Below are 27,859 nucleotides of genomic sequence, written 5' to 3'. Positions count from 1 at the left end.
GCCACTAGCCATCGCACACCTTGACAATTTGTTAGTTTGTTTCGTGGTCGCATCGGTTTTGGTGGTGTTGTGAAAATGGCTCCTCAAATTAAATATACTAAGGTATTGTAGTGTGTGAATTTTATTATTTTTAATAATAAATTATTTGAAACATCTCTATCTAATTTTAAGTGAATCTTTGAACTTAAAGTAGCAGTTTAATGGGGTTTAATCTTAAAAAAAATTGTTTAATTGAAAAAAATAAATTTATTTTCCCATGAAGCCTTCATAGGCTTAGCCGGATCCATTATTTATTTTCAAAAGCAGTAAATTAATAAGTAACTTTGCTTGCTTAATATTTTATCAGATTTAAAACAACTTTTTATCTTTGAAATACAGATGCGGACGTCATGTCTGTTTGTTTATCTTTGACATTGCTTTTTAGATTATATTTCTTAGTGTAAATTCAGTGTGTAATATTCCTTCTTATAAGTAAAAAATTGTAATCAGTTAAACAGCGAAGCAGAGTAGGTACGAAGTAATAGAGCTTTACCTATAAATTAGGTAAGAGGTACTCCTAATTCTACATAAGTTTGATAGAATAGACATTACCTACCTACCTTATTGGATAAACCTACCTATGTAAGTAAATAAGTTCAAAATTAACTTGTTGAACAAGTTGCGTGACTTGATCTCACATACAGTCACGCAGAATTTATTGTAAAAAATCAAAATTATGTAAATCGATTTTTATTCTGTAACTCGTCTCATTAATTTCTGTAGCAAGTATGGATATTAACGTTGGTGACCTTTATGAACAAAACATAATGTAAACATGAATGATAAATTGTTACAACGACAGCGGAGTTTTTCCAACATTGGACTTAATGAGTTGATTTTGAGAATGATAAGTAGACCACACAAATAGTAACCGGCAATTTTTTGTTACAAGTAAAACATGATAACATTGATATATCTAGAGCTACCTATGTAAATTATGTTTAGTATGATTTTTCAATTATCAGATATCTTTTAACATATTTCCCATACTGAAAACTGTGCTAAACTTATTCTTCAGTTAAAAGTTATCCGACGATTGAAAATCAGCCCCAAGCCTATAAATCTTTGATTGTAAAGTGAAATAATGAAGTAGCTGAGACAGTTATAAATAACATGAAAAAATCGAACTGCCTAAGGCGGGAATAGAATCCACGCAGTTTGATTTTTTCAAGTTATTTATAATTTTCAAATTAGTTTGAGACTAACTGAGACAGTTCAATCTGTTTTGGAGTCGATTTTTATCATAATGCATTTACAAAAATGACAGTTTCTATTGGCTCCCAGACTGAATTATAATTATTTTATATTTTTATAAGGGCTTGTAGGTAGAGTTGGTGATAATTCACAATTTTAATCCTGCCACAAGGGCCGTACTGGTACCTATCTAAAGATTGTCCATGGCAACAGATTATTTGATAAGCATCTAATAGGTATTATGATTTAAAATAAGATAGGTAAAATGAGTTTTACTCGGGAAAACACGGAATTAGGAAGGTAGCTAAGTCTACGTGACCTAAATTTGTTTACCGAAAAAATCAGTGGTTTTAGATTTATGTAGGTATGGCATTGTGTCAGCACAATTTGTACAGTAATTTATTTTTTTGGTAAACTTTGCAGATAAATGCGTCATTAAAAGACACACTAATATTATACTACTTTGTACCTCTTATAAACGTTACAGAAACTTCTGCAATAATCTCCTTAAAAAAATAAAAAGAGAATTTGAGCTAGCTGAATTTCAAAAACATAAGAAGAATCCCAAGGAACTGTGGAATCTCATAAAAGTAGTTACAAATATCTACGCAAACAAACTTCCCCTTCTGATGAATTACTGACCACTCATAATGATCCGCAGGCAGCTGCTGATTTTGTAAACAATATCTTTGCGAACGTAGGCAAAGATTTGGCTTCCAGTATAATTAGGAACCCCCTTGACGCGTCACATCTAACCACCCTTAAGGAGCCGTCTGTCTCGGTGTCGGATTCCATGGCGCTTGTGGACACTGACGAGAGAGAAATAGAGGCCATCATTTTGGGACTACGACAAAGCTGTGCGACGGGCTGTGATGGTATTCCCACCTCTTTAATTAAAGAGGCAAGGCATATACTCATCCCAGTTCTGTGTCACGTATTCAACCTTTGTTTTTCTACGGGCACTTTCCCGATGGTGTTTAAGAGAGCCTTGGTCCATCCCATTTATAAGAGTGGGGACAGGTACAGTGTCAACAATTATCGGCCAATATCTGTCTTACCTATTTTATCTAAAATTCTTGAAAAAATAATAAATAATAAACTAATTAATTACTTAAACTCAAAACAAATAATTGCTTCTAACCAATTTGGTTTTAGATCCGGAAAGAGTACGGAGGATGCCGTCTTAGATTTAACTAGTACCGTAATAAAAAATCTAAACCGTAAATTAAATTCACTGTGTATATTTCTAGATCTCTCAAAGGCATTTGACACTGTATCTGTCTCCATTCTGCTCTCTAAACTTCACCATATAGGTATTAGAGGTATTGTGCTAGATATGTTCATGAGCTACCTTTCTGACAGGGTGCAATACGTTACGATTGGAAATATCACGAGCCGAGCTGAGTCGATAGCGTATGGTGTTCCTCAGGGCAGCGTTCTCGGTCCGACTCTGTTCCTGATATATATAAATGATCTGTGTAAATTGAACTTACTGAATAGCAAAATTGTTACATATGCTGATGACACTGCAATCATTGTTCATGGACGGAGTTGGGACGAGACGCGCTCTTATGCTGAGTTCGCATTGTACTCGGTTATGATGTGGCTGTCTAGAAATCTGCTTACATTAAACTTGACTAAAACTAAATTTGTCACATTTGCTCCTACGGTCGCATCACAGCCTAACTCGTCATTTACCATATCTGCTCACCAATGTTGTATGAACTCAGTTGCTCCTTGTTCTTGTGTCCCAATATCACGCACGCACACTATTAAATACCTGGGTGTCATGGTCGATAGTGTCCTATCATGGAGTGAACACATCAAATGCATGACGTCACGCATTAGAAAACTAATATTTGTTTTCAGTAAACTCAGAATTGGCGCAGACTTAGCCACTTTAAGAACTGCCTATTTTGCTCTTGCCCAGGCAATAATTACTTATTGCATTACAGTTTGGGGAGCCGCTGGTAAAACAAAGTTAATACAACTTGAACGGGCTCAAAGGGCAGTTCTGAAAGTAATGGCATCGAAGCCAATCAGATATCCCACCATAGAAATTTTCTGCTTCTGGGAGGTTCTTTCTGTCCGAAAATTGTTCATCGTAAGTGTTGTTTTGCGTAAACATAAAGACCTTGTCTTTGATCCAAATATATCGCTGACTAAAAAAAGAAAAGACATAGTATGTGTTACAGTGGGGTGTAGGTTGGTATTGGCAAAGCATCATTATGATTATATAAGTCCCAAACTTTACAACAAGGTTAATAAAGTACTGAACATTTACCCTCTAACATCACATAAGTGTAAAGCCCTTCTGAGTAAATGGCTGCTTACCCTTGGTTATGATGAGGTGGAAGCCCTGGTTAAGTAATTTCACATACATAAACTCACACTCACATCACACACAACACATCACATACTACACATCAAACACTACACGTCATACACTACACATCATACACTACACATTACTCACACACTGCTATTTTTGTTCTTAGTTAAATGTATACCAACTTAATGTTATTTGTTAATGTCTTTGTCTGAAACGCCCGTCTACTTAGAGGTGGGCGCTAACATCTGCGACACAGTCTTAGACTACTGCAAATGTTAACGCTAAAATGATTGTGTAAAATTGTTTCTGGTTTCAAATAAAGATTTATTTATTTATTTATTTATAATTTATACAGTTTTGTTCACAAATATTTAATCGTGTGTCTACTAATAACACAACTACAGGATATATTTTGTTTTAATTAGTATTGTATCCTTGTTTTGTAGTTTGGTCAATATTGACAATTGAATGGATAATATACGATATGTGTATTTATTAATTAATTTATTCCATTATAATTATTGTACAATTTCGGCACACTCAATCAATACGAGCTATCTTCTTGTTGTTGTTTTAAAGTGTTAAGTTTTTCTTTGTCTTTGTTGCTAAGTATGCATTATACCATCGATAAGTATTGCACTTTCGCAATCCGAACACTCGCTCTATTCATATGAACAGGTACTTACTGCAATCCGTACAACGTACCTACTTTAGTGTGAAGTGTGAATTTATTATAGTTGTTGCAATTAACGAAGGCGAGTGAGCTTTACATGTGTGGTGGCTCGCTACTGTATTTCAAAAGTTTTGATAGACATTACACTATCGTTATGTGCATGTACACGTACATGTACATTACATATACAAGTAAAGCTTACTCGCCTTCGTGAGTTGCAGGAACTACACATATTTTGGTCGCTAAAACAAGCTAGGTAAGCGATGTAGAGCTTCATTTTGAAAAGTTCGGTTAGAGGACAGAACTATAGTCTATCCAATATAGCTTGATTAGAATGACGGCTGTCAAACGAATGTGACTAGTGATGGGTATGTTTCGTACGGTTCACATAGATGTATCGATAAGTTTTCGAAAAAATGATATGAAAAAATGCACCCAATTTTTCTTCATATATCTTTATTCATAAAAATGACAATTATGATTTAAATTTAAAGACAGTAAACCTAAGTAGATGTACAACCTAAGTCGTAGTCATTATCATCAGTGTTCTTCAGTGGTTTTTTCCTCTCGCTAGAGGGCGGTGGGCATCTCTTCTAGAGCAACGGTGCTATGAATACCCAAAAAATTACCGGTGATTGATTTCCGATGTTTGATTATTTAAGAATGAAATGTTTTTTGGTTTTTAATAGTGAACATTTAGAAAAACGTATAACTTGACTTAAATATGTTAAAAAAAAAATTTGTTAAATATGTTAAAAAAATAGTTTTAATTTAATATGACATTTGTCGATATGTCCCAACACTAACATTTTTGTAACTCGAGATAACCTTGTAGAGACGTCGTTAATACTCTAGCTTGATTTTTATGATTTCGAATTACTACTTATTGGTGTAATTTAACGCTGCATTTACACGAAATTATCATTTTTATTGGAAGCACTGTCGTCGAAAATATTGTTTGTAGGTCAGACGTGAATTATTTCTTGTCCGCCAATATTTAGCTCTCATTGATCGCTACTACAAAGTTATGTCGTTACTTTTGATGACAGCTGTCATTCTAATCAAGCTATATTGGATAGACTATAATGCAGGCAGCTGCAGCAAACTTTGGTTTTAAATCTTTCCAAAATGGAGCAATAATTGCTTACGATAGCTTCTCTATCCTTTATAACTCTATGTATAAAACTCTTTTTTATCGTAAAGTTTATCAAATCAACATTATGTCTACGTTTACGACTAATGGTTTTTTGCTGAGTCACTGTGTAGGATGATTATTACTTTTAGCCTTGAGCTTGATTTAGTGCACCTTGAACTCTGTCCCCTATGATAGTGTAGTTAATCGTATGTTTACATGACTGTGCTTTGATAATGCACAAATATTTTTTTTTTCTTTTTAGTATGATTTCCTTAAAGCAGTTTCCGCCATTGGTCTAAAAATTTACTTAGACTGGGTTGCACCATCGTACTTTAATTTTGACAAACGTCAAATATCTGATCAAACTCCATACTAAAAGCACCGGTTATCGTTATAGTTATATAGGTACCTGTGTTAAAACGTCGAGTAATAGGTACTAATACGTTTTTTTCATTCATAACAGCAACAGCGATGACATGGTATTTTAACAGGTATTCCACGAGAATCGGATTAGCGAATTCCACGAGTCTAAGTAGGCGGTTGTAGTAGGTAAACTGAAATTTCATTGTGATAAGCCATATTTATGATACATTTTGTAAATAATGCTAGTAATGTTTTAGTAATATAGGGACTTATTGTCAAAACAAAAACTGATGCTGACAAATTACGTAGGTAATGTAACTAACATATTATTATAATAAATTATAACAGTGTGTTTTATGTGTGAATAAAAAAACGATAGGTATGTTAAGTGCCTGGTTTTTAGGTAGAGAACAATAACTAACTTTTTTTCGAGTTTTCCAAGTGTTTTGTCAAAAACAATAGTTTTTGCTTATTATTTTTTGTTAATTCTTGACAAAGTCCACTTTGGTGTAAATATTTGTACAACATTATGTGACAAAAAAGAGTTACAAATATTACATTTTAAAATGGCTCTCAATCAGTTATGCGGAGTTCGACCCCCCTTTGTCATACTTTTTTTATCGATAAAAAATAACGAAAAAATGGGTAAAGTATCGGAAGTTCAAACAGGAAACACTGTTTGTGTAGACACTACATAGGTACTATCTAATTTATCAGATTATTATTTAGATAAAAATCAAGAAAAAATATTAAAGTTGATCGAATTAAAAAAAAATTAAATGTTTTTTTAACAGTTGTTCATCGACAATGAGTGGGTGGACGCCAAGAGCGGCAAAACCTTCGAGACGCGGACCCCCAGTACCGGCTCCGTCATCGCCAAGGTGGCCGAAGGTGATAAGGTGAGTGATAACAACATGGTATACAGGGTGTTGATTTCAATCCTCGCCATATTTATTTAGGTGATCTATTATTATGACTTGTATAAACGCATTATCCACCAAAAAAAAATATAAATGAAAGTGGAATTTTTAGTGAATATTTTCCGTGCGACATCAACCCTATTGTGGCTCGCAATACTGCGATACGTTTACACTGCGGCACCACAAGCTACGCGGATCGCTCGCTTATCATGTCGGATAGCCTACTGAAGGAAGCCACGTAAAGTAGGTACTTAGTGTAAATAGGTATTTTTCTTTGACTAACTAAAGTTAAATAAGTTAAACAATTTTTTAGAACTCAATTTTTTTACTGATTCGTGATCAGAATAAGCTTAATCAATCTTAATCGTAATCTTAATTACTTAATCAACTCCCTAAATATGGCGAGGATTGAAATCAACACCCTGTATATTATAGTAGGCAAAAAAAAAACATCGTATACTTCGATCAAGCTCTATTGGATTTGGACACAATCAGTCAGTGACACTGGCAACCTTGTAAATAAGATGAATAAAAACTTAAAATAACATGGGTTTGATTGATAGTGATCTCACCATTAGTTAATTCTAACGCTACATACGAATACATGTAGTAGTTGGAACATGTTTTTTTATTACAACTGTATGAGATGGCATGGCACGTTTAGCTTATCGCAATCAAGAGATTATAGAGGCACGTGACACCTTTAACCAATAACTACGACCAACCACGACATTACTAAAATTGCAATCCTGGTACTGAAAACTGAGATAATATAGTTATCAATAAAACTGTAAAACTCGATTTAGTGACTCGTGTAGAGCGAAACTTGGGCTGTTGTGACTTTATAAAACTCGCTTTCACTATTATTTCTAACACTAGGGTTGTGATCTTGGCTGTTACAAAATACAAGAAGAAGGGTGCACAAACTGCACTTACGCTACACCTACTCGTGTATTTATTAGATTAATTAACAGCCGGAACGCACAAAACTTCAATACATTTATAGCCGTACTTAATTATTGACATAGGCCCTGTAATAATTGGAGCTGTCCAATTTAAAGTTATTACTCAGTAAAGTTAGCTGAGTTAGATGTTAAACTGCAGAACTATAAAGCGGATCTTCCTGGCTTCCTGGAATTCCATCAATGTTAATGGTCTATGTTATAAGGCGCCTGTTGCGGCGAATTCATCATTTTTCAACATGTACTAATAGGCATTCAAGGCATTGTATATTTACGATCTTTTATCGAAATTATCCATATTCAATTGTACTAATTTGTAAATAGCTATAACTCCATGTTAATTTTTCGTTTAAAGGAAAATACACAATTGAAAAAATATAAAGAAACTAAGTATGCGGTTCTTTTGATTCACTGTTTCTGAAGCTGAAAGTTTTTAATTTCTTGGAAGCAACATCGAGGTTGTCCACTGTTGTATAATATGTAGAATTTAAATGGACAAATAAGTCTAAAATATGTGCAAATGAAGTAATAGTAAATTTTTACATAAATATGCATTTATAAGTACTTATACATAATTAATTATATTCTAGCATTTCAAATAGCGCAACGGGAAAGTTTAAAAAAGAATTAAAATTAGCTTACCTGGCATTTTGCCGTATCCTACAGTACATTATTATTCTGTGATCCTACGCCTTAAATGAATAGAATTGGAATGCATTAGAACTACGGCATAACGTGGAATTTAAATTAATTCCACGATTCTGCGCAGGATCGAGATTTCACGCTAGATTCAGTTACATGAACGCTTTATTGACTGAATGTTAAATGTCTTAATTTAGTTAAGTAAAGTAGTTGGAATAGGGATGATTCTACAACAAAAATGTTATGTGACAGGCCAGCATCATCACCAAAACCTTTGCTAAAGATAGAATTGAATTTCGAGCGTTGTTTGTTTCATAATACGGTCTAAAACGATATATTAACGTTCTAGGCCGACATTGACCTAGCAGTAGCGGCTGCCAAGCGTGCCTTCCACCGCAACTCAGAATGGAGGCTCATGGACGCCTCCCAAAGAGGCAGGATCCTCAACAAGTTCGCTGACCTCATCGAGAGAGACGCACAGTACTTGGCTGAGTTGGAGTCAGCTGACAACGGCATGGTCCTCACCACCGCTGTAGCTTTAATGTCCAGCGCTGTCAAAAGCGTCAGATACGTCGCCAGTCTGGCTGATAAGATCCAAGGAGATACCATTCCTACTGGTAAGATAACATTATTTTAACATTCAAAACAAAATTAAAGGTTATGCAATGTTATCGTAGTCGATATGATTTGATATTACATATTATTTTTACGTTATCGTCGCTTTATTTTTTTACGTTATCATTTGTTTTTATGTGAAGATCAGCTAACGTCTATCATGTTTTTTTGTTAAACATAAACCTAGAATCACCTAATCTTACTAAAATTGATAAAGATTATCAGCTCTTGAATACAATGCACATACGAGTACCAAACTCTACTTTTCTGGATTCTGTCAAAAACCCGTCTCATCTTACTAGCTTTTAGTAACATTAGGGTTTTTTCTCAGACGGAAACACCATGACCTACACCTTGAAGCAACCAGTCGGCGTCTGCGGCCTCATCTTGCCGTGGAACGTGCCTATTCTGATGTTCATTAACAAAGTCACTACAGCCCTGACTGCAGGTATGTGCATAACTTACAACTCTCCAATAACATATTTTCCGTACAAAGTAAAAGTAGTTCGTCAACCCCCAAAGCTGAATATCGTCGTTGAAGTGAAAATAGCTCACTGCAGCTATTTTTTTATTTTACAGGAGGTGGAAAAAATACGTAACTTGCGCATATACATAGAAGCTGTTTCCATTCCACACAGTTATGCTTATTGTTATTTAAAAAGGAAATACCTCAGATCATAGAAGGGAAATACTCATCTTTTAGAAGAAAAGTATTGCTTGGAAAAAGTGAATTAATCTCTTCATTCTTCAAAGTTGGCTAGTTTCCAAACTCTAGAATTTTTTGTTTGCTCAGTAATTATATTCCATAGTTTCATGTGGCTTTGTCCAAACACTCGAAAACATAGCACTGAATATAGAAGACCTATTATTTCTCACCACCACGATATTTAACGCTACAAAACTGTTTTGAAGCGTTTTTTGTAGTAATTTTTGTTGTTTGTTTGTTGGATCGCGATTTGGCCAGTTCGACACCGACGCACCGTTGAGCCACGGTCCACGGTTGGGCTATTGTCCCAAATCAAGAAGTTTGAAAGCTAAAAACAAAAGCTATAAACAGTTTCGTAAATGATTTGATTTTATTGTATTCCTGATGTTACCGAAATTTCTTGGAACACAATTATTAGTTTAATTTCTTGGAATATTCGTGGTATTACGAATTTACGATTTATTAAGTTTTATTACTCGGAAGTTCGAAACGAAACGCTTTCATCTGATAAAAAGTCCTTCTAAAAGATATCCTTTGTGATGTAGAGGTAAAGCTGGATTTCCATTGGGGTGTAAAGTTGAAAGATCACCTCTTCACAATCGTATTATACTGAGTTTAATCGCTCGGGATGCAAAGTTATAGGAGCGGAGAAAATGAGAGTTCAATGGACGCCGTTTTTACCTTTATGTAACAATGTGAACCTAACCCGAAGGTTAGGTTACTCTCAGTTAAAAATATGTTTGTAATCAATCATCATCATTGCCTTCATTATATCAGTCCATTGCTGAATATCTAGGCCTCTCCTAATACACGTTATTAATTGTTGGGTGACCAAACAAAAACATTGATTCTGCTCCTCAAATGCAAGAATTACAAGTGATTTGAAAATGAACAATACACACGATGACACGAAGCCAATATGCATTTGATTGAAGTGTGACGAAAATAGGGAATTTAGTCAAATTAAATTTGAAACTATGTACTTAGGATATTAGTTGTGATCCAATAATTCATCGGTTCAGCGAACTCCGAATACTTCACCCGTGACATCGCCGCGCAATGTTAATGACGAATTCTCGAAACACACTCTAGCGATTAGCATGGAAGATTATCTGTAATCTGATAAACTGTGTAGATTGTTAGCGCGAATTAAAAACTTATTATTATTCATACATTTTACAGTACCAGTCCCATTTTCATGATATTTTGTAATTTTCATTACAGAGTTATGGTATTTATACTGTTCGCGTTACTTCACAAACTCTTTATCAAACATTTATACATATTTTTTTCTTAATTCATACCAGAAAATTATGTTCGTCGTTTCAACCAAAGGACATCTACCGCTGGATAAATGCTTCTCCCAAAGATTTCCACAACGTCCAACTGTGGGTCCAATGCTATCCGCATCAGCTGGATGCGACCTTCACTAGACCACTGAGTGGAGAAGCTGCCTATATTACATCCATGGTGGCTATTCAATAGCTTTTCTGGCTATTCTGTGTTCTGGCGTTCGTTCGTTCGTTTCAGCCAAATGACGTCCACTGCTGGACAAAGGCATCCCCCAAGGTTTTCCATAATGAACGGTCCTGTGCTGCCGGCATCTAGGTTCTTCCCGCGACTTTTACCAGATCGTCGGTCCACCTAGTAGAAGGACTGCTCACGCTACGTCTTCCAACCCGTGGTCGCCACTCGAGAACTTTTCTGCCCCACATATAAATGAATTCATTTGCCAGGTTGCACTGTCGTCGTCAAGCCCGCTGAACAGACTCCTCTCACCGCCCTGGCATTGGCTGCTTTGCTGGTTGAAGCTGGAGTGCCCAAAGGCGTCGTCAACGTGGTGAATGGCTTCGGACCAGGCGCTGGGGTTGCCCTAACACACCACAATGACGTCGCGAAGATTTCCTTCACTGGGTCTGTTGAGGTAAGGTTCAAATTGCTTTGCAGTAAATCATTGATATTTAATATCTTAACACATCAATTTTGAATGCTCCATTCTGAAAATTCTTTCATTTTAAACTAGTGGACACAAAAAGCGCAGGAAACTAAAATTTTCTAATTAAAAAACTGCTAGGTACTGTTGGTTTTCAGCTCTTATTTAACTACCAGTGTCGTGGCATACTAATGCTGGGGACTTTTTGGCACACTATTTATTTAAAGTTGTATAGTTGTGTGTGTCAAAAACATGTTCTTTGTATTTCGCATAGCTTGTAAGTACAGTCGCGGAATGAAAAGGTTCGTCACCTTAGTGTCGGTTTTCGCTTGCACTAGGTACTGTAAGAGTCAAACCTGCCAACATAACAGTGCAAGAAACAGTGCTGCTAACATTTAAATAAATATGACGTTTGCTAACGAATAAGGTTTTGCTTGTTTATTTTTCTATCCCATCATCAGTGCAATGCAATAATGACATTGACCAATTGACAATAGTTTTTTTATTTAATAGAAATAATAATGGCAGGTTGAACCAACAAGAAGGTTTTAGTTTATCAATCATAATAATCTTCTTGACAAGATAAATCGTCAAACAACTTTGATCTGAATAATTTTGAACTTTACTGACGAACAGTTAAAGATTATTTTCTCTAACTCGAGATTATTCTGTAACATAGTTTCAAAAGGTAATATGTGCTCGCGATTCGTTGAAGGAATCAATTTGAAAACTGACGAACCTTTTCATTCCGCGACTGTACATACTCTAGCGACGACTCGGCAACTAAAACCACAAAATTATCCTAGTCTATTCGTGATAAATACTTCTTTTATTAAAGTTTTCTTGATATTTTAGTTACAGAATTAAGGTAGGTACTTAACTATAAATAAGTGTAATATGAATATTTTTTCCATGAAAGGTCGGCAAGCTGATTCAACAAGCAGCGGGCAAGAACAACTTGAAGCGTGTCACACTCGAGCTCGGCGGCAAGAGTCCGCTGATCATCATGAATGACGCTGACTGTGAGTTACTTATTTACTAAACACGCTGGGGTCTTATACAGTTGTAATAGGAGCGAATTTGCTACAAAATCGGGTAGTCTGAGGCACTTTCGTAGTAACCTTTCAGAAAATTAGAGCAAGCGTGATCAAATCCTCTAAACACCGTCATTTTACGCTCGTATTCACAAACATTACTATGAGGTCTCACAGTGCGCGTAGACGTTCAGGGTCACACACGAACCAATCACACAGCACTTCACTTAAGCAAACATCGTTTGTGAATACGGGTGTTAATCCTCTAGACACCGTCATTATAGATTCGACAGTCAAATGTTTGGAGTTAGACTTAGAGCATAACTAGGATCAGGCCTGGCTCACTCCGCGCGGTACATCCGATAATTACCTATAGCGAAGCGCCCCGCCGGCGGGTATTATATCAGTCGAGTGTCACGCGCGCGCCCGTCAGGACGCTGCTGGCGTGCGTTGTAGTACCTAATTCTATGATCGAAGTATTATTTAAAAATGGACATAAAGAGAAAGAAATATTGTGCGGCGTTCGGGTGTTTAAATTCGAAACGAAATCTACCGGATTTATCTTTTTTTTCGCTTCCCAAAGATGCTGAAAGGTATGTTGGCCATGTAGGTAATCAATAAATCTTAGGATAGTATAGGAACCTAACCTACCATGACTACTGCTCAGAATGCGTTCGTTCGTTTCAGGCAAATGACGTCCACTGCTGGACAAAGGCCTCTCCCAAGGTTTTCCATAATGAATGCGTATTTACATACATACGTGTCATAAGGAACGTACCTCATGACATATAAGTAGACATAGCTGGGCATTAACTCGTTAATCAGTTAATCGTTAATTAACGAAGTTAACATTTCTATTAACGGATTAACTTTTAAGTTAACTTTGAAAAATGTTAACGGACTCGTTAACTTCCGTTAAATTATCCTAAGTCCGTTAATCGTTAATCCAGTACCTACTATTTACCAAAAAGATACAGCAGGCACGCTGAAGAACGCTAGAAAATGTGTTCTGACAAGTACGTTCGGGCTTCCAGAACTTCCAGAAGCCAAAACAACAGTTTTTGTAACCATATCACTAACGGAACGATATATAACGATATAAGAAAATTCTATTTTTTATTTATTTATTTATCTAAATATATAAAAGGAGAAACTGACTGACTGACTGACAGATCAACGCACAGCCTAAACGGCTAAACGTAGGCACTTGAAATTTGGAAGGGACGTAGTTTAGGTACCGTAGAGGTGCACTAAGAAAGGAATTCCCGAAATTACCACGGGAACGGGAATTAGCGGAAAAATCCTTTTGTATGAAAAATCTAAACCGCTTAAGTTAGATGCTTGAAATTTGGTGTACGGGTACCTTAGTAAATTTAAAGCTTAGGTACAACAGGATATCGTAAAATTCCCACGGGAACGGGAGTTAGCGGGAAAAAACATATGTATGAAAAAATCTAAACTGCGTAAGATAGACGCTTGAAATTTGGCATGCAGGTACCTTAGTAAACTTAAAGCTTAGTTACAACAGGATATTGCAAAATTCCTACGGGAACGGGAGTTAACCGCTGAAGATAGATGAAGGGGGTAAAACGGGATCCACGCGTACGAAGTCGCGGGCGGCCGCTAGTTTATTTATACAAGCTTATTATATTGACTTCACTTGTGGGACAAATCTTGCAACTGAATTTAAGACCAGTTTTTCTCAACAGATTGAGCTGAAATTTGGTATACTTATGTAAATATAATGACAATGCAATGTTATGGTACCATTGAGCTAGTCTGATGGTGGAGTCAGGAGGTGGCCATAGGAACTCCTAAATGAAATGGCGGAATCGCATCAAATTTGGGTTCATTGGATTTGGATTTGTCTTTTCGAGCACTTTAGTACTAGATGATGTCCAGGGTTCTGATGATGGAGTCAGGAAGTGGCTATAGGAATTCCTAAACGAAACGGTGAAAACTTATCGAGTTTGGGTTTGTTGGATTTGTCTTTTCGAGCACTTTGGTGCTAAATTGTCCAAGTGCGTGTCGTGCCACGCGCAGTGTAGGGTTCCGTAGTTGTCCGTCGTTACCACAATATATTTCAGAAGCAATCAATTACTTCATCTAAATAAAGTCACTTTCATATTTTCTTCTAAGGAATTTTTACTGATTAAGAAATTTTATAATACATGAGTCAATAATGACTATTACTTTTAAACGAACTGATGTATCTTAACCGTTATACTTTTCCTTGAAAGTTCATAAAAAGCAGTTATATTACAAATTTTTCCAGATTTTTCAAGCCAACAGTTTAGTTTTTAGAGGGGGGGGGGGGGACACCCTACTCGAACAAAAATTGGCACTTTAAACTTTAATAATTTGCAAACAGATCCCTAAATCGAAAAATAGTCTTAGGAACCCCTAACCCATTTCAAAAGACCTATCCAACGATACCCCACACGATGTGGTAGAAGATGAAAAAAAAAATCATCCCCACTTTACATGTTTTGTCGGCGTGATTAATTTATACATACCTCCACAAAATTAAATATACATACCTCCACAAAATTACAGCTCTCTAGTGCCAATAGTTTCCAAGCAAAACCTCGGACAGACAAACAGACAGACATATCGAAACTATAAGGGTTCCTTACTTCCTTGTCAGGTCTACGGAACCCTAAAAAGTGTAAAATAAAATTATAATAAAATAGAACTTTTTTTTAAAACAAGCTTTTATTTTGAAATGCAGTTGTACTAAAACGAAAAATATAATTGTACTTAAGCAAGGTTCTAATAATTTCGAAAGCTTGTAGCGCAAACATAAAAGAGATACAAGAGAGATACAAGCTTACGAAATTATTTGAACCTTGCATACTTACAATTATTTTTTTCGTTTTATTATCATGTGTTAACGGATTAACGATTAACGTTAACTTGCGTTAAGTCTTGCGAAAAATAACGTTTTAACGTTTAACGAAGTTAATTTTTTTATTAACGGTTTAACGATTAACGAAGTTAACTATTTGATTAACGGTGCCCAGCTATGTAAGTAGAATAATTATTTTTTTCACTAGACAGCAACCCTAACAGCGTAAGAAGAGTTCAGAGGCACGCGATAGAAAGAGACAAAACTTGTAGGTGAATAAAATTGTAGGTACGTAGTGCTGTGCGAGCTGAATTCTACTGTATCGCGTCGCAGCAAGACTCGCATTTATTTAAATCGTCTTGCGGAGTAATCCTTCTGTACCTGTACTATTACTTATTCTGTGCTAGGATGTACCGATAGCATACATAAGTACTGCACAGTGTTTTATTTTGGCTTAGAAGCGGACATCCCTGTTTTATTAATTCAATCGTTAGATATTACTATTATATATAAAATTGATGAAGGAACTAGTAGTTGTATTTGTTTAGTTTCGAAGAAATATTCGATTTTGTCATTTTATAAAAAAAAACAGTTTTAGAAGCATATTTTCTAAAAAAAATTACATTAAGTCAGAATTTTGTAAATAAATTTACCTATCACTATAACGTCTACCTTTATGCAAAAATAAATGGTTATTGCTGCAGTAATTTAGGAATTATTTAATAATTTATGATTTTCAGAAAACATTTTTTTCTCCGTTGTCCTAGAAAATTGGCAGCTATATTTACTTTATATTGATGCATGATATAATTATCTATAATACCTGAAAATATTACTTGCCTATCCCGTGGAAGTTCGAAGATATTTTAATTTCTATGAGTTTAGAAAATTTATATGTAAATAGGGTTGTCATCTAAATATTTTTTAGTTTTTTAAATGCCGTCCGTAACAATACGGTTTTAATGCCTTTGTTAGATAACTATTGAAATTCATTGCTTTTACCATTATTAATTTGTCGGGTCGAGTTTGATAATTATAGAGTTGGCCCTGTGGCGGCTTATTGGAAATCCTATCGTTTTCGAAACATCGATATATATGTTGCAGTCAAAACTCATAATCGATCAAAACCACTTTTGACTGCAAATTTCAGTTAATAGTGGTTTTGACCGATGGCCTTAGTCAATATTACTTTTGACAAATTTTTCTAGTCGTATCATCCAACTTCCACGGGATAGGCAAGTAATATTTTCAGGTATTATAGATAATTATATCATGCATCAATATAAAGTAAATATAGCTGCCAATTTTCTAGGACAACGGAGAAAAAAATGTTTTCTGAAAATCATAAATTATTAAATAATTCCTAAATTACTGCAGCAATAACCATTTATTTTTGCATAAAGGTAGACGTTATAGTGATAGGTAAATTTATTTACAAAATTCTGACTTAATGTAATTTTTTTAGAAAATATGTTTCTAAAACTGTTTTTTTTATAAAATCACAATATCGAATATTTCTTCGAAACTAAGCAAATACAACTAATAGTTCCTTCATCAATTTTATACATAAATAATATTATTATTATTAGATATTACTATCTAACGATTGAATTAATAAAACAGGGATGTCCGCTTCTAAGGCAAAATAAAAGACTGTGTACTGGTATAATTATCTCAAAGCAAACTCGAACTTAAACTTTACATTATCTACTAGACAGGACTCTACAAGTATCGAGATAGCTCCAAGTTATGATGTCACAATGATTTGGTGGTATTACCCCGTATTAATAGTATTAATCAACTTGCTAGCAACTTTGGAGTACTTAGTTCTAAAATGTATTTCCACAATATCCGAAACTAAACCGGATGGGATACCTGAGTGCTATTTCCTCAATTTCTACTTTTCCAGAACTAAATTTCGCCCATTTATCACTATGTTTACGGTAACGTGTAGGTACGCATCCTTTGCATAAATATTATAACACTGACTGGACCGGCCTGGTTGTATGGCCGGCCCTTCAAAGGGCTTGCAGACGGGTTACGTCTACGGGGTATGAATACAAACAATTTAACCAGAAAAACATGTTGATCCCGGTTTATCCGTACAATTTAGAAGGGAATATTTTGTTTGAAACGGCTGAATAGAAAAGGACGATTGAACAGGTAGAGCTAGGCCCAGATAGCTCTGTGCAAAAATGGCTACATCTACGTAGTTCTTACGTTAAAAAAGTATTGCCCGTTTCCATCATCAACCCCATCGAAAACAAAATTCCTGTTATGTGAACCATAGGGGTCACTTTAAAATTAGGGATTGATGGTGAAAACAGGCATCAACTTAATAATGGACAAGTTTTCAATTTTTTCTTTTAATAATACTTGAAAATACAATAAGTAAAACTTATAATAATTGTGAAAGAATCATGAAAATATCTCTATAAATACAAAAGTTATAGGGCCCTAAATAGTCCAGTCAATAAAGCATTATAGATGGAAAACTGTAGAACACAAATTCTGACTTCAGGACTTTATTTAGACTAGTAAGGAGGTGAACATAGTAAAAGTCCCCACCCTTAGCCCTTGAGCCGGCGGGGAGAGGGGGGTTTAAAGGTGCCACTTTTCGGTTTTTCGCTTAATCCTCGGAAACTATGCGTCCTAGTGACATGACTACTATGAACCAAAAAAAGCTTATTCAATTTGCTACAAGTGAGACCGTCAAGTTTTTCTATATCTTGTATAGTTTTTGCGGCATCTGCTCTAGAAGGTCTGTAAAATTGGAAATTTTATTTTTGTCTTACATGTTCTTTTCAGGAGAAAATCGACTAAATCAACATTGAGCAAACACTATAGACATGCGGGAGCATGTTAGGCCTAGTTCCAGGGAGGGGACTGCACCGTGCGTATATTTAGACGAACCAATTAGATCCACTTTTGACTCCTCGTCATTCAAAAACTACTGTGCATTAACACTTCAAATTTGGCTCATGTGTTGAGACTTGCAAGATATACATCAGTTTCAAATTTCACAAATATCCCTCAAACGGTTCTTTAGGTATTGGCGTGCAAAAATCTACATGTTTGACCTATAGACCAAATTCTAACCACTTCCAGATGACATCGAAGGTTCAAATTTGGCATCCAGAAAGGTAGTTATGTAAATACAAAGGAACAAATAAAAAACCAGTAAATTTTAACATTTCACATGTTATAGATAGATGTTAGTGTTCTAAATGTCGATTTTTGAACGTCAATACCTAAATAACCGTTTGAGGTATATTTAAGAAATTTGAAGCTGATGTTTATCTTACAAGTCTCAACACATGAGCCAAATTTGAAGTGTTAATGCACAGTAGTTTTTGAATGATGAGGAGTCAAAAGTGGCTCTAATTGGTTCGTCTAAATATACGCACGGTGCAGTCCCCTCCCTAGAACTAGGCTTAACATGCTCCTGCATGTCTATAGTGTTTGCTCAATGTTGATTTAGTCGATTTTCTCCTGAAAAGAACATGTAAGACAAAAATAAAATTTCCAATTTTACAGACCTTCTAGAGCAGATGCCGCAAAAACTATACAAGATATAGAAAAACTTGACAGTCTCACCTGTAGCAAATTGAATAAGCTTTTTTTGGTTCATAGTAGTCATGTCACTAGGACGCATAGTTTCCGAGGATTAAGCGAAAAACCGAAAAGTGGTACCTTTAAACCCCCCTCTCCCCGCCGGCTCAAGGGCTAAGGGCGGGGACTTTTGCTATGTTCACCACCTAACTAGGCTAAATAAAGTCCCGATGTCAGAAATTGTGTTCCACGGATTTCTCTCTACACCGTCGTTAAGGCATTCATTGACTGGACTATAAAGTTGCGCATAACAAATATTCGCGCCATTTTGATCGGTGTAGTCACGACAGTCATTCGGAGTACAAACAGTAAATCACCCCTGGTCCAGTGCTGTTGACAGATCCAATTTTATTTAAAATCTAGTAGTTTTTAATTTTTTAGCCAGGGTCACTCAAGATTCTTTCTTAGTAAAATTGTGTAACCTTTTTAGACATATCCAAGACCTGACTGACCATATTTAAAAAGAAAAAGAAGACTTTGACATTATAGTGTCATTCTCGACAATGCGCTAGGGGTGGTATAGATGACCCACGCTGAACTGTCCCACCAAACTCAATGACAGGGGGGCGCTACCATCGTTCAACTATATGGTTTCCAACATGGCTAAAATCTGAACCAGCGATCCGGTATTGACGGCGGCGCCCCACTGTCAATGTCATCGACAGGACAGTCCAGTATTTTGGAACTATATAGATGACCCAAGCTGAACTGTCCCACCAAACTCAATGACAGGGGGGCGCTACCATCGTTCAACTATATGGTTTCCAACATGGCAAAAATCGGAACCAGCGATCCGGTATTGACGGTGGCGCCCCACTGTCAATGTCATGCATAGGACAGTTCAGTATTTTGGAACTATATATAAGCATTGTGATTGAAACTTGAACAGGTGGCCTGACGTCACAGCACCGTCTATGTTTAAGTTCCACGCGAAAATATGGAGGTAATTTAAATAATTAATTTCTCAACCATTTCTTGATGGATTTCAAAAATAACTTCACCGGCTTTTTAGTTTTGGTCTAAATTTTAATCCAATTCAGTGAAATCTAATGTTTTCAACATCACGAAACGTCTCCATTCCCGATAGCTAATTACTTAGAAGCTTTTTAGGAAAAAGTTCACAAACTACCGACGCACGGTACTGAAGGATTTTAAACTTTCGCGTTCCATTTAAAAATGTCGCGTTGAGAGTCCCGTGTTTCTCATTAAAATGTACGACTTTTGGTCAACTTTTGGTTCCTGAAAGAGATACCTAGAACATATTATACAACGGGTCGTACTGTTACAAGTAAATGTTCTAGTTTGTAGTACTCATATTTTTCACTAAGAACGTGAGGCTATTATTTTTCGTAAAAAAAGGAAGTGGAATAAAAGTTTTCCAGGGATTATTTCTCTAGTTAAAATTGAAAGCTAAAGCTCGCATTCCAATAAGCGCACTAACGATGTTGCTTTTTAGTTCCACCTAAGTCCTCAGGGTAGGTGTTGCTTAATGAGGCAAAATTCAGTTGAATGTTAATTACACAACTCAATTAAATTGCGCCTGTTTGAGATGTTCACTATAACTAGGAATTCGAGGTTCAACCACCCTTGCAATCCCATTTGGCTATTAGGGTCCTTTTAGTTTGTGGTGTCAGGGACCCCTACCGTAATGGGGGCCTATCAATATGTTTACGTAGGCCATTTCTTTAACAAAATATTAAACGTAGGTAACATTGATTCAGTATACTAAATTAAAAAAGGCCTTGATAATTCTTTGTGGGACGTCCACCCACAAGGTGGACCGACGTCCCGATAAAGGTAGCAGGAAGGCGCTGGATGGGACTACCAGCCGTGCGATGGGAAGTCATTGGGGGAGGCCTATGTTCAGCAGTGGTTGTCCTGTGAAATGATGATGATGATGATGAACTTCTTGTAAGTCTAAAGCTTTTTAAAAATATTACGTTGAAAATTCTGAAATATTACATCAGATTAACTGTTTCACTCCCTAAATATACATACCTACATCTATCCGAAAATAACGTAGCAGCGCTCTTGAGCTACGATAGCTTATCTCCGTTTACAAAAAAGAGGCTCGAATAGTTTTCATTTATTTTCGCACCGATTCCATATTCCATTTGGACTTAATCCAGATTGATTTATTTCCAAGCAAAATTAATAACTTCGCCTTTCGCAGAGTTTAAATTCAATAGGGATGTGGACTAGGTAATGAAATCGAAATTGTATTTAGTCCCTCAGACTGATAATAAGACAATATTGGCCACGTATTTTTTAATTTCATAATCGAATAATTGCAGTAATTATATTGAGTAAAAAGTTCGCGTGACGTCACTTCTAGGTAAAAATCTGTCTAGGCGTGACGTCACGCGCCATTTCAACTTGATGTAGCACTGTTATTACATATTTAATTATGAAAGAAAAGAAAAAATACGTGTCCAATATTTTCTTATTGTCTGTCTCACAGACAAACACTTAATATAAATTTTGTCCACTAGCCTATTAAGGAATTTGATCTTATTTATTTCTTAAGATGTTTGCCAATATGACCTTGCAAATTGTTACAAAGGGCGTAAAAAATATACTCCAGACTTTTCTAATTGATCACTATCTAGCTACAATTTATATCTTCGGAAACTAGTTACTAGTTTGTGAACTAGGTCGCGGAGTCTCTAGTTTTGTAGGTATTTAAGTACGCAAGTCTACAATGTTGTTGAAACTATTGTAAAGAAAGTCAAGAAAGTTTCTGCGTAGGTATGTATATTATCTCCAGAGTATCTGTGTATTTGAAAGAGTCTTTTAATATTTGAAAGCGAAAACACATCAGACTAACGAAAACTAGCGTTATGTTCGTTGTTACAAGTTACGAGTGTACTTGTTCAAGATGCCACTGTTTTTGATGTACCGTCAGCATCAAATAGTTCGTGACACCCAAAGTAGCCAAAAAGTTCGCAACCCATCTTTGTTAAAATTGGAATAACGTTGCGTTGTTGTTAACTTTTTGGCCACTTTGGGTCTGAGGAACTATTTGACGCTGACTGTACCGTCATCACATTGTCCCAGAACTGTGTTATATCAATATTATCCAACTAATAGTCCAACTAAAAAACACTGAAAACTTAGCCAATAATTATTATTTCTCTCAGTGAACATTGCCGTGCCCTACGCCGCAAACGCCGTATTCTTCCACCAAGGGCAGATCTGTATTGCGGCGTCCCGTCTGTTTGTACAGTCCGGTATTTACGACAAGTTCGTAGAGGCAGCCACTAATTATGCCAAGTCCATCAAGGTCGGAAACCCCGCTGATGCTTCCACACAGAACGGACCACAGGTAATTACTCACTTTACTATTAACACCATTAAAATCTGTCCGTGACTCGTCTTTTTAAATTGACCATAGGTACAATGTAGGAGGCCATTCATATCGTGTGTTCTCTGGCTATAATTATTTTAAATGTCCCTAAGTATAATAGGATCGTAATCTAGTAATAAGTACGTTTTGTGTCCTTGAAATGTTTAATAATTTTCAGAAAGGGTTTAGAAGAATTTTACAATGGGACATTTTTTCTCGCTGTCTTATTGAACTACGTTTATTTAAACATTATTTTTATTTTATAGATCGACGAGGAAATGATGGAAAAGGTCCTAAAATACATCGAGACTGGCGAGAAGGAAGGCGCCAAGCTGATGGTTGGCGGCAAGCGCGTGGGCAGCTCGGGCTACTACATCCAGCCCACGGTCTTTGCTGACGTGAAAGATGACATGACCATCGCTAAGGAGGAGGTTTGTGCCTTTATTGTTTCATAGAATATGATGAGCTAGGTCTTAGTACAAAGAGACCAGGAAGGAAGACGCCAAGCTGATGGCTGGAGGCAAGCGCGTGGGCTGCTCAGGGTTCTACATTAAGCCGTCTTCGCTGATTTAAAAAACGACATAACCATCGCTAAAGATGAGGTTTGTGCCTTTATTGTTTCATAGAATATGATGAGCTAGGTCTTAGTACAAAGAGACCAGGAAGGAAGGCGCCAAGCTGATGGCTGGAGGCAAGCGCGTGGGCTGCTCAGGGTTCTACATTAAGCCGTCTTCGCTGATTTAAAAAACGACATAACCATCGCTAAAGATGAGGTTTGTGCCTTTATTGTTTCATAAAGATGATGAGTTCGGTCTTAGTACATAGATACCAAGAAGGAAGGCGCCAAGCTGATGGCTAGAGGCAAGCGCGTGGGCTGCTCAGGGTTCTACATTAAGCCGTCTTCGCTGATTTAAAAAACGACATAACCATCGCTAAAGATGAGGTTTGTGCCTTTATTGTTTCATAGAAGATGATGAGCTAGGTCTTAGTACATAGAGACCAAGAAGGAAGGCGCCAAGCTGATGGCTGGGGGCAAGCGCGTGGGCTGCTTAGGGTACTACATTAAGCCTACTGTCTTCGATGATTTCAAAAACGACATGACCATCGCTAAAGAGGATGTTTGTGCCTTTGTTATCGTTCTCTTTAGATCAACTAGGAGATGACTAAAAGTGTTAAAGTACATACTTACCGAGACAAGAAGGGAGGCACTAATTTGCTGCGATCAGTCCTGCGCTGCCCTCATTGAGGTGCTTCCCAAGCCTTCACCAGAATGTTAGTCCTCCGAATGGGATGCCACACTGCGTTTTCCAGGTAAGTGTTCGCCACTCGAGAACTTTTCTGCCCCAACAGTTACGAGCTATGTGCCATTGTATTACCAAAATTATGCAATAATTAGGCAATTATTAGTATTGTTTAGTATTTTAGTTAGTTTGGGTTAGTTCAGTGGAATCATAATATTACTGCGACCGGTTTCGATCTACATACGTACCTAGGTAATCGCTGTCTACAATTCGTCTGCTATACCTCAATCTATTAGACAGTATATCTTGTGGGTAGCCATATGTCTTGCTTACAGACGACAATTTAAAGCCCTACGGCGGTATCAGACTGACGATTCAAGTTTCTAGGAACCCTTCTTTGATCCCCGTCAACCGCTGGGCTATTTTGGTGAAACCAATTCATAATCTAGTATTAAAGAGGTATACAATTATAGCTTGCAGATGTTGACGGAGATAAAAAGTAATTTGTTAAAGACGAACTAATATTAAGTAATCTTTATAAAAAAGAGAATACGTGACTTTATTAATATAGCAACCAGCAACTTTACCTATTTACCTACTTTTTTGGTCACAGTGTGTTTATCTTTATCTCACAGAATACATTATCTTTATCTCACAGAATACAATGCAGTAACTACCTAACTATATTTATGAAAAATATTTCACTTAAAACAAATAGAGAATGATAAATGCTGAAACTAATTCATCTCTAATAGCAAAACAAAATGTTTTAGTACGTTGTTTTTCTCGCGCTATCGTCGGCGCTCAAACGTGTGTCATTATGTTAAAATAATTGTAATAATAGGCCAAGGGCTTTTAGGTTAATTGGGCTTTATGTAAACTTTGAATATCAATATTAATTTGCTCCCAGAATATTGAGATTTGCGGAACTTTAATCCTAGCTAGGTCTGGCTCCGTCCCACAACATCAAACATTATAAATAGGTACCTAAATAAACTAGCATTAGTACAAAGCGAAAATTAATGGAATTACAATAAATACAACTCGCAGTTCAATATTTATTCAGGTAAAGCCTCTTTCATTAGAATTATTAAAGTACCTATTGCGTAACGATTTAGCAGAGATAAATCGTGAGTTTAGTAGTTTCTTTTGATAGTAATTATATTCACATTGTTGGGGCACATTGTGCGATTTTGTATGAAGCCCTCTCGACAGGGCAGGTCAGGTATTAGAAGTACTTAGCTAAGTACATTAGGTGCATTCAGCATCTTTTTGCGGCCCCATACTAATTTAGCATTAAAATTTGTATTAGTCGTGATGGATCAGTGAAATCATTTTTGCAGTCTCGAAATCTAATGACACTCACACCGCGTCCCTTAGCTAAGCACCTATGTGAAAATACAAGAGAAGTATTTTAAGTATGTGAAATACGAAGCTATCTTTCTGTTGTCACTTCTAACTAACTATGTAGTTCTAACCATATTGATACTTTACGAAGAGTTCTGCTGTTGTAATAACAAACCTTGGTGGTTCCAGATCTTCGGCCCCGTCCAAAGCATCCTCAAGTTCGAGACCCTGGAGGAGGTCATCGACCGCGCCAACGATACCAGCTACGGTCTCGCAGCTGGTATCTTCACCACAAACTTGGACAACGCGCTGCAGTACACCAGGCATGTCGAAGCTGGAACTGTCTGGTGAGCTAAATATGAATCTTATTGTTATAGAACTAAGGTACATCCATAATAGAAGGTGGGGCATGGAGTCACATGGATGTCAGTAGTAAATAGATTAGAAGGTGATAGGCATAAAAGTGTGCATTATGCACTATGTGAATGGGGTCCCGTTGCAGTGGGCATCTTGTTGGTGAATGGGTGGCACTGCTCAGTTTAGGTACTCTTGTTTTTATTTTTTTCTTTTTCCATTATTACATGCCACTGTCATGTCTATGTAATTACCTGTATTTGTGTGATGTCCATTGTAATAAATGTATCTTTCTTTCCTTCTTTTAAAAGTCTTTCTCACTTCTCAACAACGCAGGAATGCCGAAATGCCACCATAATAATATATTTCGGGACGGATTTAAGTACGAGTTGTTTTTTCTATGATCATAAGGATGCATTATAAATATTGGCAGGCCTCCGTCACTCGCCTATGCCGGCCGAGATAATTACCTACAGCGCGCGACAATGACGCGCCTGTGAGCACACGCGTACCTATACACGCTCGGTGTATCATCGCCGCAATCAAGGTTTATTGTTCCAACGGCACTGTTATTCTTCTTTAATGGAAAATCGTAATATTTAGGAGTAATAATTAACTGTAGTGATTTAAATAATTATAAAAAACTACACTTTTAAAATAATTTTGAAATACTTATGACAAAAAACTGTAGCAAAAAAATTATTTTAGCTAATAAAAACATTAACTTTACTTCACCGTGTCTATTTTCCGACACTACACCTTTTAAAACTGTTTGTCCAATTTCGAATTATCGCAACACTGAAGTTTATTAATAGGTACTTTAGAGATGGTACGATTATACAAACACCACTAAATTAAAGTTTACCAATCGTAAATACAATAAAAAATTAAGTTTTTATTTATTTTACTTTGCTTATACAACCCTGACGCTTGAGCTGTGAGGTAGATCAATTCTGAACACAAAAAAATTGCGCTCTTGTGAGCGTAGTAGTAAGGTGCGATTTCGAATGCACCATGTGGTTGGATATTTTGCATTATTATTATTACCGTTAAAATGCCGGCATCTGATCCTACACAAAGGAGTGCAATTTCTGTTGCTACTATTATGTATTCTGTGATATTGGTGACTTCTACTCGTATGGCATGTGAGCTTCTTCCATAGTTATGTACCTACTAACATAACTACCTTAAAATGAATTTATTTTATCTATTTCCACTGAAACACGGATAAACTCTCCACTTTATCTATTTATTGTGTCAGAGATAAAAGCTTACTTTATGTCATTCGAAAAAACTATATTCCGAATCGAACAAATATCCGGATAATAGTTCCCGGAATATAATGTTTTTGCTGTGAAACCAATATCAATTTACATTAGCTTAAAGGTTTATGTATATGGAACTAGCTTTACCCGTGAAAATGTTAGAATAATATTTCCCGTTTTTGCAAAATTTTTCTTTACTGCTTCGCCCCTATTGGCGGTAGCCTTCCTCAATACAATAATATTTTATTCAAATCGGGCCAGTAGTTCCTGAGATTAGCACGTTCAAGTAAACAAACAAACTCTTCAGCTTTTAAAATAGGTACCTATATTAAGTATAGATTCTTCTACAAATTGTTTGATTAAAATTTATGTTTTTCTTTTATAGGGTAAACGCATATTTGGTTGGAGGCGTCCAGTCTCCCTTCGGTGGATTCAAGGATTCGGGCATTGGACGTGAAAAGTGAGTCACCATTACTTATGTAATTTATTTTGAAGTTTTGGAAGATTTGCTTCAATTTGCCTCTGGTAAATTAGAGAGGGTATTGCTCCGACAGTGGAAACTAAATGATCTAATGATGATGATGATTAATAAGATGAAATTAGAGAGGGTTGTGCTCTTACAATTGATATTAAAGGTCCTGATTATGATGAAATTGGAGAGGGTCGAGCACGGATGAATATGAATGATATGATGATGCGTTATTGTAAAAAATATTATTATGTTACTTAATGCTTTTGATGGTTAATTGATTTAAATTGTGTAACAAAGTATTGATTTGCTTTCCCAGAATGTGGTTGTGGATTCAAATTTGGTCGTGAATTTAATGCATCTCTATTAGAAAATATTCATGAATTAGTAAATATTGTAAATGTTAATCTATTCAATATTGCGTTGCACCTGTTCAAATATTGAATACTGTATTAATAAAGTTTTTTCTATTTCTGTTTAAATCAGTACTTATTACATGCATTATGTTCACATTATTATTTTTTGTTTCAGTGGCATGAACTGCGTGGACTCGTACTTAGAAGTTAAAACCGTTGTGATGTCACTACCGAAGAAATTCTAGATGACGTCATCATTTCTCCATTTTTTTGACTGATTAGGTAACCTAAAGGATTGTAGGTACGAGTATTATTTTTTGTAAATAAAATGTCTAACCGTTTTTTGTTAGAGTGGATAATGTTGTTTTTATTTTTATTTACAAAGTATAATGCACTCATTCTTTGAAATGATAGCTAGAAGTTTGTTAGTGTATCGAAAAAAAATAGGATAAGGGTAGTTGACCTCCAAGATT

The 27,859-nt window shown here is 36.1% G+C and overlaps 1 protein-coding gene across 1 annotated transcript; it reads left to right on the top strand.

Annotated features, from left to right (window-relative positions):
* LOC135073814 (aldehyde dehydrogenase 1A1-like) lies at window positions 1-27,745 on the top strand. Its single transcript, XM_063968015.1, has 11 exons — window positions 1-102; window positions 6,531-6,635; window positions 8,610-8,877; window positions 9,207-9,323; window positions 11,318-11,505; window positions 12,434-12,536; window positions 22,149-22,333; window positions 22,621-22,785; window positions 25,132-25,289; window positions 26,947-27,021; window positions 27,562-27,745. The coding sequence occupies exons 1-11, from the start codon at window positions 76-78 to the stop codon at window positions 27,629-27,631; spliced, it is 1,461 nt and encodes a 486-aa protein (XP_063824085.1). The 5' UTR covers window positions 1-75; the 3' UTR covers window positions 27,632-27,745.
* Window positions 27,746-27,859: the final 114 nt, after the last annotated feature.

Source organism: Ostrinia nubilalis, chromosome 8, assembly GCF_963855985.1.
Source record: "Ostrinia nubilalis chromosome 8, ilOstNubi1.1, whole genome shotgun sequence".
Classification (NCBI taxonomy): domain Eukaryota; kingdom Metazoa; phylum Arthropoda; class Insecta; order Lepidoptera; family Crambidae; genus Ostrinia; species Ostrinia nubilalis.
Note: the sequence above shows the minus strand (reverse complement) of the source record. Positions and strands in the feature narration are given on the sequence as shown.